Genomic DNA, 19755 nt, shown 5'->3' with positions numbered 1-19755 from the left:
GAGGGAGGGAGGGAGGGAGGGAAAAAAGAAAAAGGAAAGAAAGAGAAAGAAAAAAGGAAAGAAAGAAAGAAAGAAGGAATTTGAATTTCATGGGGAAACAGGTTATTAGAAATATGTTTGCCACTCTTCCATGGGAATATCATTTAGTTACAAAGATAAATGCTTTGCTTGTTCCTTTTTTTAAATAAAAGTTTGAGTTTTCTGATGTATAAAATACCAAATAAAGCCATGATTTGGTGGCTTATGCCTGTAATCCTAGCTACTCAGGAGACTAAGATTGGAAGATGGTAGTTGAAAGCCAGCCCAGGCAGAAAAGTCCAAGACTTTTACTTCTAATTAACCAGCAAAAAGCTGGACATGGAGCTGTGTCTCAAGTAGTAAAGTGCTAGCCTACAGCAAGAAAAAACTAAAGGATAGGCCCAGATCCTGAGTTCAAGCACCGGTACTTACAGACACACACACACACACACACACACACACACACACACACACACACACACACACACACACACACACACACACACACACACACACACCAAAAGCTTACAATAATTTCAAACAACTAGTAAGTCCAAGTAAAGGCTACATGGGAGTTCCTTCTACTATTCTTTCAACTTTTCTATAAATTTAAAATTCAGTTGGGACTTTTGAAAGCACACCAAAAATGTACTTTTAATATATATTCCAAGCTTCCTTGACATAGTAGAGAAGAGGGTCTGGGAGGTAGAGTGTCCCTTTCTAACAAAACCTCAAGATTCTTCTATGTATTTTTGTCCATCTAACCTACTCAGTGGTTTAAAAAATAGGCCCAAAATGGATGTTGGTAACTTAGAGCATCATAGTAACTATTCAGAGAGCTACAATCCTGAGGATCATGATGTGAAGCCAGCATGGACAGAAAGTCTATGAGACTCAATTTCTCATTAACCCACACAAAGCCTGTATTCAGGTGTAGCTCAAATGGTGCTGCCAACTATGAACAAGCAAGCAAAGCAAGCTCAAGGGCCTAAGTTTCAAATTCCAGTAGTACCAAAAAATTGAAAAGAGGTCAAGCCACTTGTTGCTTACGACTACACCCTAGAACTTACGAAGGCATGACCATGTGCCAGGTATTGTAATGCCAAAGCCAAGCAGTACTGCCGGTAAGCAGTAGGCGCTCCATATATGTTTTCTAGAAATGAAAAGATGAAAAAGAATCGTACCCAGCCAGGTTGACAGCCTCAAGAGGAAGAGGAGGAAGGATAGTTCTAGGACACTGGATAGCCCTGTTTCACGAGCTTTACAAATAGGCATGCTTACAAAAAGTACCAACTTGCCTTTAGTGACCTGAGGCTCTGCTTCCTGTTACCCCCTCCCAATTCACTTCAAGTTTTGAAACAAAATCTTTTATCCATTTTTCCACTCTTGTGGGGCACAGCCCCAGTCACAACCTTAGAGAGATGATGGAGGTTTGGAGTATCGATCTTTCTCAACCTCTGAGTTTCCATGGAGCCATGTTGCTTTAAATGAAACCGTTCCAGAACAATCAGATGACATGTTTCAAATGTGTGACCCTCAGTAAAACTGTGCTTAGGAGGCCATACACGGTAAAAGAAATGTAATTTTTTTTCTTCCTAGGATTGAGAGATAAACTGTAACAGATTCTTTTTTGTCTTTCCTCCCTACTCATATTAGAAAGAATATAGGAAAGATTATGAAGAATCCATTAAAGGCAGAAATCTGACTGGCCTGGAGGTCACGCCAGCTTTATTACATGTCAAATACGCAACCAAAATAGCAAGCGAGGTAGTGGCCGCTTGGTCTTTTCTTCTCCTCTTGATCCAAATAATGACACTAATGACACTTAACAGTGTGTTCCTGCTGCCGTTTCCACCACCTCCTCTTCACATGTTTGGTTCTTCCACCTAATCTATCACCCCTCTTAATTCTTCTAATTGTTGAATAGATTACCTCTAATAAAAATGTGCTTATTTTAGCATTCCATTCACTCCTAGTCTTTTATTTAATACTTAATATTAACTGGTCAAGCCTATACCCTGCCTTTATTCATCTTTACTTACTCAACCATTAGCTGTTAAAAATTGGAAGGGTTGTTTTGTTTTGGGGGGGAGTTTTTTAACTCTTCACCTAAGAAAACAACGCAGACTCTCTTGTCAGTGCTGTTGCTTTTACTTTGTGGTATAGAAAGAGTACAGGAAAGATCTAGAGGAAAGCATCCGTGGGAGGGGTCTCACTGAAATGGAAGATACTCCTGACATGCTACGAGCAAAGAACGCCACTCAGATCCTAAATGAGGTGAGACCATAGCCAAATGCATGAACATAGTTATTAGGGTTTCGTCTTCCCACCCAAGTCACAGGAACAGAGAGAAATAGAGGCTTTTTGAATTCCAAGTTGGATATGCACCATAATTATTAGCCATTTAATAAAATGTATGTCCGTTTCCAAGGAGAATTAGTATGTCCCATAGTGGTTATCACAACCAATTATTTACCTGTATGAATTAGCCTAGACAGATTTGGTATGTGGCTTTAAATTAAAACATCATATGATACTGGAGTGGTATGACATTAATCCTAATGTGTACCAAGCCAGATCTGATTTCAGCTTTAACTTTGCAAATAGAGAATTAAAAAGGCCTTCAAAAGGAAGATTTACATTGGTCCACACTGACAAAGCAGAATGATGTTCCCACAATGACCCCTAAACTCCATCTTTTACATGGACTGGTGAAAGTACCATGATGCTTGAGGTGATACGTTATTTGAATCTGTATCCACTCCGGTGCAGGTACCATCTACTAGTAGAAGTTGAGTGACTTTTTTTTTTTATAATTCTTCTATAGAAAGAATATAAGCGAGACCTGGAGCTCGAAGTCAAAGGAAGGGGCCTGAATGCCATGGCCAATGAAACTCCAGATTTTATGCGGGCCAGGAATGCTACTGACATTGCCAGTCAGGTCAGTTTTTCTGTTCCATGTCAATCTTTCAAAAATGTAGTTGTGATTAGAAAGTCATAATGGACATTGTCATCTTGTTTATAAGTGGCAGTCAAATGCACATAGTGGCATTCTTGAACATCTTCCTGTTTCTTGGTCAATCTTCTTGTTTACACAAAGAATTCTTCAATTAGTATATTTGGGAAATTCTTTCTTTCTCTGCTTTCAAGACCTACATTTAACACATCTTTTACAAATCCAGTATTAAGTGGTATGCGGGTCTTATATCTTACCTCTTATTCGGCCAGCCTTTTGTAAAAAAAAAAAATCCATGTTTTACTATCAATTATGTCCTTAACATTACTAAAGCCTACATTGAACTAGACAGTAAGTCTGAACAATTAAGACCATCTTTTGGACTCTCATTCTTTAATATAAAGCTATAAACATAATAGGAACAAATGTCTGTTAAATGTCCAATGAATGAGTCCATCTTGCAAAAAAGCACTATTGATTACCTGTTTTAATCAAACCAAGCACTTACCCAACTGCCGGTCTCCTTCTACAGATTAAATATAAGCAATCAGCAGAAATGGAAAAAGCCAATTTTACTTCTGTGGTTGACACTCCAGAGATCATTCATGCCCAACAAGTCAAGAACCTTTCAAGCCAGGTAAGAACATTGATCAGACTGTCTTTTCATATGCCCCAATCAAACTTAACAAAAGTATTTCTGTTAATACTTAAAGAGACTTTTTTTAAGGAGACTTTTTAAAAGTCACAATTTCTCCCATTTGAACAGAAAAGCTTTACCTCTGATATAGGATTACAGCAGAGTTTTCTGTTAAGATTTAATATATTAACAAAGGGCTAGGGATGGATGACAGTAGTAAGGTTACAAAGCCTTGGTTTGGTCTTAGGTACTGGAGGAAAAACATCTGAAAAATTATAAAGGATGTGGGTGGGAGCAGGAGGGAGAAACTGGGAGAGAAGGGATGACATTGTCCAAAAAGAAATTCATTACCTGACTTATGAAACTGTAACCCCACTGTACATCACCTTTATCATAATATATTGTTATATGTTATACATAGTTATTATATATAATTATGAAGGGTCTTGAAAATATTGAAAACTTCTTACATGGTACAATTCATAATTAATACATCAATATTGTAACATGTAAAATATCTTACTATGCGTATGTGGGAGAGCCAGGGAGGCCAGCACACTTTGGGCTGCTAGAGCCTCAGAATGGCTTGGGAGGGATTAGTCATGTGACTCTTTGGGGGCTCTCTCTGGCTGGTGCTTCAAAACCTAAGATCTGACCAGGTTATTTCCTGCTCAATAACTAAAGTGCAGTGTATACCTTATAACTTCTGAACTTCTTACTTGGGAATTAAGACAAATAGTGCAAGCTCACTCACAAATTCAGGGTATAATATTAAGTGTTTTTAATGCCAAGGAAATTCAGGGCCTTTCTTCCTCAAATACTTTGTTTCATGTTCCATGTGCAAATAGATTGGTCAGAGACCAAAATTATCTCTGTAAAACTAGAGTTGCAAACCAGGTGAGCAGCTTTTATTTAACCTTTAAAAATTAAAAATAAAAACCAAGAGAACTGCTTATTTTCATTTCCCAGGAAAATGAGGGATCTTTTTTCATATATGCTTGGGTAAATAAGAAAAGTTAGTCAGGGGACTTCTCCTGAACAAAGCATCTGTTTCTGAACTGCCTGTTCTCCCAGAAACTTATATTTTAATTGCATCCCAATTAGGTTTTTTTTAAAACTAGGACATTTCTTTTATGGCTAGAGAAGCTGAGCATTTCTTCATGTGTCTATTGGCCATTCTTATTTCCTCTTCAGAGAAGTCTCTTAGTCTTTAGCCCACTTATTAATCAGGCAGTTGTTTGAGGATTTGTTGTTGGGGGATTTAATTCTTTTGAGTTCTAAGTATAGTTTAGATATGAGACCTTTGTCCATTGCATGGCTAGTCAAGATCTTCTCCCAGTCTGTGGGCTTTCTATTGATCTTGCTCACTATGTCCTTTGCCATGTAGAAGCTCCACAGTTTCATGCAATCCCATTTGTCCAACCTTTCTTTGATTTGTTGTGTTTCTGGGTCTCTATTAAGAAATTTTCAGCCTGTGCCAAGGAGACCTAGGGTTTCTCCCATTCCTTCCTGTAATGTTTTCAGGGTGTCTGCTTTTATTTCGAGGTCTCTGATCCATTTGGAGTTGATTCTGGTGCAGGGTGATCTATAGGGATCTAGCTTTAGTTTTCTACAGGTGTTTAACCAATTTTGCCAGCACCATTTACTGAAAGGCTGTCTTTCTTCCATTCTATTGTTTTAGCTCCCTTGTCACAGATTAGTTCTCAGGGCTGTTCTCGTGCCAGTACCAGGCAGCTTTGATTACTACTGTTTTGTAGTAGAGTTTGAAATTTGGTATTGATATTCCTCCAACACTGTTCTTTCTACTAAGGATTGTTTTTGCTATTCGGGGTCTTTTATTGTTCCATATGAATTTTTGGATTGCTTCTTCTATTTCATTGAAGAATGATGTTGGGATATTTATAGGTATGGTATTGAATTTGTATATAGCCTTTGGCAGTATTGCCATTTCCATGATGTTAATCCTCCCTGTCCAGGAGCATGGGAGGTTTTTCCACTTCCTTAGTTCTGCTTTAATTGCCTTTTTCAGGTTTTAAAAGTCTTCATCATAGAGGTCCTTCACCTCTTTAGTTAACTCCTAGGTATTTTATTTTTTTGTGGGGCTATTACAAAAGGGGTTGCTCTCCTAATTTCAGCTTTGCTCTTATCATTATTGGCATACAGGAAAGTCATTGATTTCTGAGGGTTAATTTTATACCCTGCTACTTTACCAAAGTTTCTGATCAGTTCAAGACAACATTGAGATTCCACCTTAGTCCAGTTACAATGGCTATAATCAAGAAACCTAGTAACAACAGATGCTGAGGGGATGTGGCCAAAAGGAAACCCTACTGCATTGTTGGTGAGGGTAAAATTGTTCAACCACTTTGAAAAGTAGTATGGAGGTTCCTCAAAAGACTACACATAGAGCTCCCTATGACCCAGCAATCCCACTTTAGGGCATTTACCCAAATGATCACAAACAAGGTCATACCAAAGCTACCAGCACAACCATGTTTATCGCAGTATTATTCATCATAGCTAAGATATGGAACCAATCCAGATGCCCCTCAGTAGATAAATGGATCAAGAAAATGTGGTACATTTATACAATGGAATTCTATGCCTCTATCAGAAAGAATGACATTGCCCCATTTGTTAAGAAATGGAAAGACAACTTGGAAAAAATTATATTAAGTGAAGTAAGCCGGGCCCAAAGAAACATAGACCCCATGGTTTCCCTTGTTTGCAATGACTAGTACATGTCTAGGACAAGCAGAGAAGGTCAAAGGCTTTGTACATGTGACCATATAAAATGATGTTAAGCAAGTGGTTTTTTTCTTTCTTGCTACTGTTTTTAATGTACTTAATGTACTTAATCACTATGTGATTCTTTTGTTTCTTTTGTATGTTGTTTCGCCATGATATAACCCCTGTTTTCACTGTATTTGATTCTGGTGTTCTGCATCTTGTATATACATTTTTGTAATTTGGGGAGAGGAAGGGATATAGTGGAATGCATAAATGGAGATGCAGGTTGACCCACTGTGACAATGAGATGTACAGGACACTATGTTGGAAATGAACTTTACAATGGGGGAGGGGGAATGGGGAGGGATGGGAAGGGAGGAGTTGGGAAAGTGGGAAGGAAAGGGATAGTAGTGGAAAAAACAAAGGAGGAAGTAACAATCCTCAATAGGAAATGTACTCTACCCTACTCATGTAACATAACCCCTCTGTACATTATTTTTACAATAAAAAATACATTAAAAAAAACTAGGACAAACTCTCATTGGCTGAAACTGTATCACTTTCAGTGTTTAGCCTGGTGTCCATGGCTCATGACTGTAATCCTAGTCATTCAGGAGACTGAGATCTGAGAATCACAGTTGTAAGCAAGGCTGGCAGGAAAGTCTATGAGACTCTTATCTCCAATTAACCACTAAAAGGCCAAAAGTAGAGCTGTGGCTCAAGCAGTAGAGTGCAAGCCTTAAGCAAAAAAAAACAAAGAGATGGTACCCAGGCCCTGAGTTCAAGAACACTACACACACACAAAAATGTATAAATATAATTCATATAACTCAACTTAGATATAAACAGCTTATTTTACCCCATTATAAAAAAAGTGACTAGTCTCTTTCCTCCTCAGTCCTATTTACCCAAACTTCCTTGAAAAGTAGGAGAAAGCCAAACTAGAGACAAAAGCAAAAGGACACAGTAACAAACAATAAAAGGAAAACATGGCTGAGGTCCAGTAAGTGTTCTGCAGAGAATAACTAAAGTCTAGGGATGGCATTGGCTGTGTATATGTCCAGGAAAAGAGCAGCCCATCTGTACATTTCTTGCTTGTCAAAGACTATTGTGATTTGGGAAAGCCAAAGGAAACTGCTGGTTCAGACCAATGTCTTGATCAGTGTGTTAGCCACAGTAGAAGCAGCCTCCTGTCCCATCAGGCAGGTTTCCACAGCTCCAGAGCCATGATCTGGAAACAAATTCTGTGTCTGTTCAATCGGATAGCCAGGAACCCTGAACTCACCTGTTTAAAGTTCAGTGAAAATCTCCGTGCCACCAGTTAGACTGCTAACCTTCCTACTTCTATCCTCTTGTCTGGCTCCTGGCAGTGATAGGTAGGGCAACGGCAGACTTCTCCATCTCCCCTTCAGTTCACCTGGAAAGAACAGACATGGCCCTAAGATGTAGAAAACCTTTCTCTAACTGAGCTGAAAGGACTATTTTAGGTTATTGGCCCATATCCCTTTGGTGGCCACCCTCCTTAATTTCTTGGGATCTATTTTCAGAAAAAATACAAGGAAGATGCTGAGAAGTCCATGTCATATTATGAGACTGTTTTGGACACTCCAGAGATGCAGAGAGTCCGGGAGAACCAAAAGAATTTCAGCCTTGTAAGTTTTTAGCGCTAAGTTATTAGCTCTTAAGCAAAACACTTAGAGTGGGTCAGGCAGGCTAACAGGAAGTGTCTCTGCACACATACACTGGGGCATTCTTCCATCTTTTTGGGTGCTGTTGAGTGGCCCTTCGCAACTCCACCCTTGCCTTGAGGAATGTGTACTTGGTTCTTTTCTGGGATCGCTTTATATTTCCATCCCAAGCCCTAGTGTGAAGTCCATCTGTTCCTTGGTGGGTGGCTTCCTGTCATGGAAAATGAACTCTTATGCTTCCATTACTTAAAGTAGGTAAAATGATGCTTTAAAATAAAAGACCAGTGTTACACATTTCAAAGTTTTTAAATTTAGTTTCTGTGGCTGGGTCTATATGCAGCACAGGAGCGGAACATGTGCTTGGCATGTGGGAAGACACTGGATTCAGTCTCCAGCAATTCTCCCCACCACCTCCAACAACTAGCTTCCCCACAAAATTCTAAATGAAGAATCTGGCCATCAGACTGTGATTAGTGTGGCATCAACTTTTTTCCTTAGTGAAGGATTTTAGCTGCCTTTACGCAATATAGAACGATTAAAATATATAAACAGTGTTGAAATTGTAACAAGACATGTATTTATTACTCTTTCTTCATAGCTCCAATACCAGTGTGACCTTAAAAACAGTAAAGGAAAAATTACAGTTGTTCAAGACACGCCAGAAATACTGCGTGTTAAAGAAAATCAAAAGAATTTCAGCTCGGTATATTATTTATTTTCAATGTAATGCTAACCTAATAATTTCATTCTCCTCTTTTTAAAAAGTACACTGGTCTAACATTGGCACAGACCTTTAACATCTAACCTCCCCAGTTAATACTAGTGGCTACTTGTTCAAATTCCCCTTCTTTGTTCCAAAATCATCACTCCAGAAACCATTCAAAATAATAACAAGTCTTCTAACAAAATAACTTTTCTTCCTTTCTCAGTTTTTTAATCCTAGAACAATAATATATGTTGTCTTGTTCCAAGAAGGTGGATTTCTTTTTGGCAGTGTGGTTTCTTTTATTTTCCCTACCCCAAGTAACTGAATGACTTTGCATTTTTAATGGTTTTTTTGTGGTTGTTAATCAACATCCTTTTTTTTCTCATCCAGTATTAATATGCTATGATAATCTTAAATCTCATCAACATCTTCTTTTTCTCATCCTGTATTAATATAGTATGATAATTGTAAATGAAATCTCAAGATATGGAAAGTGATTGGTGGAATAATAGATGGTTTGATGGAGAAGAAGTCAGATGATACTCGGGCTTTTGCCTGAGAACACTATCTAGTGTCCTTTGTTTTCACAGAAGCCATTGGGTTCTCGGGGAATGTGTCCTAATCTTTCCCCAGGAATTGCTGGGGTTCTCTTCCTTCTCTGTAACACTGTTCTGATTCTGAATGGCCAGGTTTTATATAAGGAGGATGTCTCACCAGGAACAGCAATTGGAAAGACACCGGAGATGATGAGAGTGAAGCAAACACAGGACCACATCAGTGCGGTAAGGCGCTGTGACTCACTCTGTATACCTCTGCCACCATGTGGTAATAATTTGCAATGACCTCTGAGTTACACCCACAAGGTTTGTCACAAAACCAGCTTACATTCTAAAAGAGGCACCTGCTAACTGTCTCACCATATCTTATGTACCAGTAATTACACTCATCTCATGCTTATAGTTCTGTGGCAGTTTTCAGTTCTGTCAGCTATGGAAATCAGGCTTTTGAGAAATTGGAATGTTAGTCAAAGGATCAGTCTTCCTAGAGAGACGTGAATATATCTATCCTAATCAAATGAATACTTGTATAAAGTAGTCCTCTCTTATCCACAATTTTACTTTCTATGTTTTCATTTAGCACCCAACCTTGATCCAAAAATATTAAAAGGAAAAAATCTATCAATACATATGTTTTAAATTGTGCGCCATTCTGAGTACAGCGAATGAAATCTCATGAAATGTTATGGCTTCCCACTCTGTGGCAGTGGGGACATGAATTATTCCTTCTCCAGCATCTTCATACTGTCTAGGTCACCTGTGCTCACTAGTTGTCCCATTACCACATCACTGTCTCAGTTCTGTTCTTTCCTTCTTTCTTTCTTTCTTTCTTTCTTTCTTTCTTTCTTTCTTTCTTTCTTTCTTTCTTTCTTTTTCTTTTTGCTGCAAGATCAGGACTTGAACCTGGTACACTTTGCTTATTGGTTGGCACTCTACTTAACTGAGCCATTCCTCCAACTCCAGTTCTGTAGTATTTGTAGTATGTTTTGGGGTTTTCTGTGTAGTCCAAGCTGGTAAGGTAGGCTGGTTGGAACTTATAATCCTCTGCCTCAGCTTTTCACATGCTCGAAAAACAGACATTGCCTCAGTTGTCCTTATTTTATTTTAAAATGGCCCCAAAATGCAAGACAGTGATGTTAGCAGGTCAGTTATGCCAAAGAGAAGCTAAACATGGTGTTTCCATTAAGTGAATGTTCTCCATTTAGAGGAGGTTGCTAAGATGTGTAGTAGAATGAATCTCCTGTCCATGTAGTAGTAAAAAGGGAGAAAAAAATTGAGCTTGTTGTGGTGTCATACTTCAAACTTCAAAGATATAGCCACAGTATGTGGTAATTGCTAAAATGAAAAAGGCAAGAAATATGCATATGTGCAACAATAGCAGGAATAAGTATATGGGGTTGGTAATGTAGATGAATTTTAGGCATCCACAGGACCACTGCAGATAGAAAAGATTGAGGATAACAGTCTAAGGAGGGGCCACTTTCCCTCCCCCAAAGAGGCAAGAGGGTGACTAAGTATCGACAGATACTCAAGAACAGAATATGGCCCCCTCCAAACTAAGTATAGAGCTGGTATTATCTAAACTGTGGTTAACTGCAGACAAGCTGGGATTGTGGCTTATTGGTAGAATATGTACTTAGAATGCACCAGTCCCTGGGGTCAATCCTCAGTATAATCCCCCACCAAAGTTAGGCCTACTAATCAAATACATGTTGTAAAAAACAACTACTCACCATGTAATAATACGTTTCTCTTTTTATTTAGGTGAAGTATAAAGAAGCAATTGGACAAGGAACTCCAATCCCTGACCTGCCTGAAGTAAAACGTGTCAAGGAGACCCAGAAGCACATTAGCTCGGTATGATTAGCCCCCCGCCTCTCAACTGCTACCCAGTTTCATTCATCCTTTCTTCCATGGGACTCTTATTCTTTTGGGGAAGCTACAAATCTACCTAGGTATTGAAGGGAATACTATCTACTGCAAAAGTAGATAGGAAACCCACCCGAATCATATTAAGATCTCATTCCCTCTTCAGTCTCAATTTATACTCTGGAGTCTTTTGAAGTTTGTTGTCCACTAATATGTGGGAAATAGCACATAGCTACTATGCTACTTAGCATTGCCACTTCTTCTGTTTTGTTCTGTTGTTCATGATCTGTCCTGATGCCTTGCTGGGTTAAAAGGAAGAAAATAACTCTGTTGCCAAGATGAGAGATTTTTAATGATCCCTAAATGTTTCCTGACAAAACAAAAAAGTCACATTTAGCTTGTGACTGAATCTAGGATGCAAACCTATTTCTGATGCAAACCTGTAGGTTATTGTGTTGTTCACCATCCCCATGCAGTAGTACCCCATAGAATCCATTCATTTAGGCTGAAAGTCTAACAGTAAGAGGGAAGAAAGGAAGCAAGAAGCCAATAAAGTAAAGGTTTTCTACTTTCTCTCCACACACACACACACACACACACACACACGCACACACACATCTATCTATATCCATAGATATAGATATCTTTATATATATATAAAGATATATATACATATGTATATGTATTATACATATGCTAATATTCAATTAGTGTAGAATAGAGTATCACATGTCTAAGAAATTATAAAACAAGCAAGCCATTTCTCGAGTACATTCTTGAGTACTTAGTGTATGCACTAAGTAAGTACTGGCTATAGAAAATACAATTTGTGGGGCTGCGAAGGTGGCTCAATGGTAGAGTGCTTGCTTTGCATGCATGAGGCCCTGGGTTCCATTCCTCAGCACCACATAAGCAGAAAAAACCAGAAGTGGCACTGTGGCTCAAGTGGTAGAGTGCTAGCCTTGAGCTGAAGAGCTGAGGGACAGCGCCCAGGCCCAGAGTTCAGGCCCCACAACTAACCAAAAAAAAAAAAAAAATACAATTTGTACTTCGTTTCCAAGTTGGTAAAATTACTATTTTGAAGAGAACAAATGTGGAATTTCTTTCCCTTAGTTTTTGAGTATCATATTTGAAAGCTACACTCAACTGTTGTTGTGAGACTCACCATCTGGCCCAGATAGCTATGTAATCTAAAGGATTTATGGTTATTTTGCCTCCTGGGCTATTCTAATTATTTTCTACAGGTTATGTACAAGGAAAATTTGGGAACAGGCATTCCAACCACTGTTACTCCAGAGATTGAGAGAGTCAAACGCAATCAAGAAAACTTTAGCTCGGTATTTATAAATATATCAAATAAACTATTCCCAGTCTTTAAAAAAACTACCAGAATAATCTATCATCCTGTTTAAAAAGTAACCTCTTAACAATAGATTCTGTGTGTCTGTGTGTATCATAATCTGACCCAAACCCACCTGAATTAATACAGAATGACCCACTCTTCCAACTAGTTTGAGTGCTTAGGTCTGAAATACTTAAGTAGCATTAACATAAAATTCTTCAGTATACTCATCTATAACTCCATTATGCTGTCTATTACACTTTCCACTCAAGAATTAGTTCATCCTTAAAAATCCCCAAATCCAAATTCTTACTAAATATTACTTACTAAAAACATTTTTCACCCAACCCTCTCCTTTCCTCAAGTTTCTATGCTCGTTTTGAATGTCTTTTGGGTACTTTCTTGTATCTCACAGGTTTTATACAAAGAAAACTTGGGGAAAGGAACCCCTACAATTATCACTCCAGAGATTGAGAGAGTCAAACGCAATCAAGAGAACTTTAGCTCGGTATTTCTTAGAAGTGAAAAACAATTTTTAAAGTCATTTAATTCTTATTAAAATAATATCTTAACATTTAAAATTACTAAATTCAAATAATGAATGAGATCAAGCATTTCTAAGTTTTCAACTCAAATCTAATTTAGTATTTACTTTTAGTGTTGGTGTGAAATTTTAATTATATTTTTCTAAAATATAGATATTTTATCACTTTCCTTAACTCATAAAACTATTTCCTTCCTCCACTTCTTCTGTAATAAGAGGTGTCTTTAACTGGTGTGACACAAATCAAAAGTAAAATTTCTAACACCTATTTCAAAAGAACAGTGCGAATCAGAATTTCAGTTGTATTTATTGTGGATGTTTGCTATATTTTTTGTCTTTACAGCTATCCTTAAAAGATTACAATGCTTAAACATTTTCATTCAAAGACAACTCAGTAACTCAGAAATAGATATACTTTTCTGAGCTTCTGTGCTACTTTTTTACATCATGCTAGATATGTGATCTTTCCTTTGTACTATATTCAGGATCGTTGAAAATTAAGCTAATATTTAGCTTTCAGAACCTTAATAAGTTCAGCTCCCTAAGTCTCAACCTTTTTTTTCTAATTTAGTGTTACCAACAACTGATCATAGATATTAATTTAGCTTACATACTAGTTGATAAGACCTAACAGTTGTATCTGAGAAATGGCATTTATAAATCAAGACACTGTGTATCCCTTGATGCCACAGACATTGTAATATGCAAATGTACAAAATGCACTCTTTTGAAAAGTTCTGTTTTATATCATTGTAAAAACAAATATGTTTAGACTCTTTTTTAGGATGAAGTATATGTAAAAGATTTGTCTAGACTAATTTGATTGTTGGTTTTATGCACACAGATATTGTACAAAGAGAACTTGAGCAAGGGGACCCCCTTGCCAGTCACTCCTGAGATGGAGCGAGTCAAACGCAATCAAGAAAACTTTAGCTCGGTATTGGGAGAAAGTTCCTTTAACTACATATTAATTTCTATAAAACAAAACTTCCCTTTATAATAATTTAACAAATTCTTTAAAAACAAAGCAAAAAAACCCTCACCAACTCAATCCCGTTTTCTGGATCTTTTACTCACCATTTGAATCTAATGCTTCATGCTTTCTATAATTGTCCCTAATAGTCCCTTAAATGTTTCACTGGTTCCTTTATTTCACTCTTATGTCACTGCTGGCACTTTTGACGCTAACTGATTTCCAAACACCACCCAAACACTTAAGCTTTTACTTAATTGGAACTCTTACCTGATGTCTCTGGGTTAGTGTACAAGGAACCAGAAGCCACCTGTGGGGATGATGCCTCTTGCTTTGGAACAATAGTGACCTTGACATAGATCCTATCTGGATAAATAACGCCTAGAAAGAAAATTGCCCAGTTCTGGAACCAAAAGCATTTTACCATTTCATGAATAGAAATCTAGGCCTTCTGATTTGTTTTAAGGAGAGGACTTTTTTGAGGCAGGAGCTCACTAGCCCAAGTTGCACTCATATTGACAAACTAGCCTCCTGCTTTGACTTTCCAATGCTGGGCTTATAGTATACACCATTGTGCGTAGTTTTGATTTCTTAAAATATACAGAGTAGTGGAGACTCTATCTCCAATAAACTACCAAAAAGCTGGAAGTGGGGCTGTAGCTCAAGTAGTAGAGCATTAGTTTTGAGTAAAAAGCAGCTCAGGGACATCGCCCATGATATGAGATCAAGTCCCCAGACTGGCCCAAAAAAAGATATAGATAGATAGATAGATAGATAGATAGATAGATAGATAGATAGATAGATAGATAGACAGACAGACAGGCAGGCAGGCAGGCAGGCAGGCAGGCAGGCAGACAGACATAGATAGATATAGATCACACTATGCATTTATACTTAATCATATTTTCTCATTTCTTAATTGCTGTTCCAAATAGTCCATGATACTTTTACATAAGGTTCATAGGCCCATTTATGCCAGTGATAGAGACTCAAATGTCTTTAGGAAAATTTAACTAGATCTGTTTTAATTTTGTTTGACTGTTTTTTTAGAAGTTTGATTCTTTGACATAATTAAATTAGTAACCTTTTTGTTTTATTTTTAATTACTATTTACTAACAACTCATGACCTTTCAATTTTGTTAAATTTTCAATGTACTTTAGTATATCTTTTGAAGTATTTAATTTTCTGGTTTCCCCCTGCAGTTTTACTATCATTATTCCTTCTTTAAAGGCATGCATCAATTTTCACAACTATGTTTTAGTTATTTCTTGTTTGAATTCCATTTGAAACTAGTAATCCTGGAATTTGTTTTTAAAGTAACCATTCATGTTAATGTTACACAGGTTGCATTAAGTGAAGCTGTCCATGGTGCCAAACTTTGTGGATAATACCACATATTAAAACACCAACTTGCAGACTATCTGTATAGTCTAAACAGAGACCAGTTTTGCCAAAGTGTGCAGATTCGGTCTGTAGTTTTAAATGTTAGACTCTAAGGCAAACATTCTATGTAAGAAAAGTATTTATTGACTTAATTTTAAAAGACTCTATTGTACACTGAATAGAAAATGTAAGACATGTAACTTTTCCATTCTTATGAGAATATTTTACCAACTTTTATAAAGTTACTTGTATTCTCGTCTGTTTCCTGACAGGAAATAAACATGTCTTTGTTTATGGGTAAAGAGTTAAGCATCCAATGCCCTGGCCTCAGTGTGCACTCACCCTAGCCTGCTGCACAGAGCAGTGAATTTATCTTTCCTGTTTCATGTGTGTTGTCTCATCACAGTCTCCCTATGTCTTTTCTGTTGTGTTTTTTTTTCTGGATGCTTTCTTGTGTCATACAGGTGTTATATAAAGAGAACCTCGGCAAAGGGATTCCAATCCCCATCACTCCAGAGATGGAGAGAGTCAAACACAATCAAGAAAACTTTAGTTCGGTATTTAAAAGAAATCCCCTTCGCTATTTTTTAAATGGCTAGATTTTTTAAAAATCTAATCAACTTATCCCAATTAAAACTTTGACCACCTTGTTCCCAAATTAATACTGCCATTTCCTACATACTTTGGCTAAACCTTAATCTGATGGTTGATTTAATATTTAAAATATGTTCAGTAATCTATTCCTACTTTGAAAGACATAACATTCTCAGTGTATAAGCATCAATGTTTATCTTACCATGGCAAGTTTAATCTGAACAGGAGCTTTAAAGAGATCTGGGAAGATCTCTTGGCCTCATTTCCTATTCTAATCTGCTTTGGTACTTGTATAGATATTTTAAAGTTTCTCTCTTTAGTATGTGTCCTTTTCTAATTGCCTTAAAAATAATTTTTCCTACCACCTTCACCCGAACTAAAAATTCATTATTTTGACTTATTTTAGAAGTCAACAAAAGACTTGTGTATGTTATCTTCCTATTTATATCTATAAAACCCAAACATCCTTATGTGGTTTATTAATAGCATTTCCAAATCAAAAATCTGTTTCCATCTCTCCCTTCCCCAATAACAAGATGAGGATGACTAATTTCTCCTTTTCCTGGTGTTCGTTGCTCAGTTCTGTACAGATTAGGTCAAATAAGAATAATAACAAAACTTCCTCTTCATATTTTTTAGTTTTTGCTGTTCTTTCCTGCATTCCTTTGTTTTTAAACTTGTACAGGTTGAACCTAAAAGCTTCTGTGATTTCCTTTCTCTAACTCATTATCTTCCTCCACCCTTCCACTCCCAATCACTGCAAAGATGAGGGTCTCAATGATTGATTGCTTTTGTTCTGGGTGCTTACTTCCTGTACAGGTGCTATACAAAGAAAACCTGGGGACAGGAATTCCAATCCCTATCACTCCTGAGATGCAGAGAGTCAAACACAATCAAGAAAATCTTAGCTCGGTATTTTAGAAATAAAGGGGGAGAAAGATGCCATTTAATTTCATAATTGAACTGATCATTTTAAAACCCTCTTCCCTTTCTTTGCTTCTAATGTATCTTACTTTGCAAAAAGACATCTTCTCCTTTCTATAATATAGTTAATTTTGGCATTTTTACTTCATATTTTTTAAACTTAAAAAGTAAAATAACAAATGATTTAGTTTGTGTGGATAATGAGACACGAGTTCTAACCACTGACATCCCTGCATTGCTTAGGAGTCAACCTACTCAAAGAAGCAGAAAAAAAGTATTGATAACTTTCAGCTTTCTCCCACCCAGCAGCTGAGGTTCTTGCTTCCTGGAGGGTGCAGCTTTCCCAACCCAATAACAGCTATCACTAAAGTATCTTGTCTGGCTCCCTGGATTACTACTGTTTTGGGCCTTATACTTCAAACTTCACAGTAAAATGGAACATCACTTACGGTATCTCTCCGATGCTTTCTCATCGTGCAGGTGTTATACAAAGAAAACATGGGCAAGGGCACCCCTTTACCTGTCACTCCAGAGATGGAGAGAGTCAAACACAATCAAGAAAATATTAGCTCGGTACTCTGGCAGAAAAAAAAATGTGTTTTTTAAATAATTTTAAAACACTACTTCAATGATTTAAAATAATACATATTAATCCTAGTTTTTTTAAAGACAACTGTTTTAAAGACAACTGCTGTTCCCTAGCCTTAACTCTTGTAATAACAAAATTGTTTTCATCTTTAACAAAGTTCTAATATCAAGAAGTAACAGATTTTCCTATAAAACATTCTCTTGTTCATCTCTCTCCAAGGTTAACTCTCTACTCCCAAGGTCTCTTTGTTTTCCATGAAAAATTTGGGGTGAGCTTGTGTGGGGTGGTGTAGCAGGTATAATGGACTCTTTCTTGAGTATTAGAATCATGATGTCATGTTGATGACTTTGGGTTCTAATCTACACTGCACTGTCAGGTTTTTCTATTGGCATTGTTATTGTTTTATAATGCTGAAGATCAAATTCAGCACTAACTACTGAACTATATCCTTAGCCCCACACTGTGAGAGTTAGACAAAGAAACCTTGGGGAAAATAACTCCTATCTCTCCTTCATGAATAATGACATAACTTCTGATCCAGTAGTGTTTTTGGCAATTGTCAATTTAAAAACTGGAGTGTCTCAGAAAAGGTCTTTTGTGTTACCCTTTCATCTTTGTCATGGTCTTTAAATGCTAATAGTAAATAGGTCCTGTAAGCTTTTACCCTATGCTAGTGTGTATATGTGTATATGAACTACCATAGGGCTAGGGTCTGTGTCAGCATTACACCAGGTACAGATTTCTCCAGTCCTAAGTCCAGTGTTTCTAACACATAAGTATGCAGCAGAACCATCTGGAGGTTTGTTCAACCAGACTGCTAGGTGTATGACCCCATGTTTCTCCTTTAGCAACTGTGGCATAAGACCAGAGAATTTGGGCTGGGAAGGTGGCTCAGTGGTAGAGCACTTCCCTTGCATGCTCAAGGCCCTGGGTTCGATTCCTCAGCACCACATAAGAAAAAAACCGGAAGTGGCACTGTGGCTCAAGTGGTAGAGTGCTAGCCTTGAGCTGAAGAGCTGAGGGACAGCGCCCAGGCCCAGAGTTCAGGCCCCACAACTGGACCAAAAAAAAAAAAAAAAGACCAGAGAATTTGTATTTCTAAGTTCTCAAGTGATCCTGGCCAAAGCTGACTCTGCTTTGAGAACCACTGCCACACCAGAATTTTTGTTAAATGCCAGTTTTTCAAACCTCCCAGGTTCCTCAGAATGAAAATGAAGGGGGACATTGGGTTCAAGAATTTACCATGATGGGCTGGGAAGGTGGCTCAGTGGTAGAGAGCTTGCCTTGCATGCCTGAGGCCCTGAGTCCGATTCCTCAGCACCACATAAGCAAAAAGAAAAAAGCTGGAAGTGACGCTGTGGCCCAAGTGGTAGAGTGCTAGCCTTGAGCTGAAGAGCTGAGGGACAGCACCCAGGCCCAGAGTTCAGGCCCCACGACCAGACCCCCCCCCAAAAAAAGAATTTACCATGATGCGGTGCTGTGCTTTCTATGATTTACCATAGGGATGTGACTTCTGAAAGCATTTGTTTTTATTGTGATATACTAAACAAATTCACAAGGGAGTATACAAGGTATAGAAAGAAAAAAGGAGTCCTTTGCCTTGTCTGAGGGCCTACAATTTTACTGAGATGTCTATAAGAGTTTATGGTCTGTAGACAAGGCCAGTAACTAGCTGCTGTATTGGACCTGTTTCAACCTCAGTAATTCCGGATCTGATGATTTGTCCAAGAGACTGACATTCATATACTAAACAGTAAATTTGTTCTTTCTGGGAACAGTGCAGATCCCCCTTGAAATCTGTAAAAATCTCAGGGTTAGGGCTCTACCCTGTAAACAAGTATCTTACTGTAACTACAATCAAATTTCTTACTAGTCTTCATCTAACCTTATTTGCCTAGATGATATGATATTCTAAGTCTCATAAAAATTATCTGTTCCATTTCTTATTTTGATAACTATAATCCCTTTTCCTTTTTCTTTTGGGCTTATTGGATCCGTTGGACTCACTTAGGTTTTGTACAAAGAAAATGTGGGGAAAGCCACCCCAACCCCTGTCACTCCAGAGATGCAGAGAGTCAAACGCAATCAAGAAAACATTAGCTCGGTATTGTCTTCAGAAACAAAAATGCTTTTTACAGTAACCCCTGCAGTTTGGCCTGCTCCTAACCCCATCCAAGGTTTAAAGATTCTGTTCAATTTGAATCGCCTCTAAATACCATACCACATTTATGATTGGCATTAAC

The 19755-nt window shown here is 37.7% G+C and overlaps 1 protein-coding gene across 1 annotated transcript in view; it reads left to right on the top strand.

The window, feature by feature from the left end:
* The window catches only part of Neb (nebulin), a 212880-nt gene that overhangs the window by 183414 nt on the left and 9711 nt on the right, over positions 1-19755 (top strand). Inside the window, exons 124-135 of the mRNA XM_013027220.1 lie at positions 1675-1785; positions 2185-2295; positions 2846-2959; positions 3507-3611; positions 7889-7993; positions 8628-8732; positions 9425-9517; positions 11057-11149; positions 12406-12498; positions 15870-15962; positions 17404-17496; positions 19524-19616. Coding sequence (XP_012882674.1) covers positions 1675-1785; positions 2185-2295; positions 2846-2959; positions 3507-3611; positions 7889-7993; positions 8628-8732; positions 9425-9517; positions 11057-11149; positions 12406-12498; positions 15870-15962; positions 17404-17496; positions 19524-19616 — 1209 coding nt within the window. The remainder of the gene's footprint in view (positions 1-1674; positions 1786-2184; positions 2296-2845; positions 2960-3506; positions 3612-7888; positions 7994-8627; positions 8733-9424; positions 9518-11056; positions 11150-12405; positions 12499-15869; positions 15963-17403; positions 17497-19523; positions 19617-19755) is intronic.

The sequence above is a fragment of the Dipodomys ordii genome, unplaced genomic scaffold (assembly GCF_000151885.1).
Source record: "Dipodomys ordii isolate 6190 unplaced genomic scaffold, Dord_2.0 Scaffold5, whole genome shotgun sequence".
Lineage (NCBI taxonomy): Eukaryota > Metazoa > Chordata > Mammalia > Rodentia > Heteromyidae > Dipodomys > Dipodomys ordii.
This window is presented reverse-complemented; position numbering and strand designations above follow the sequence as displayed.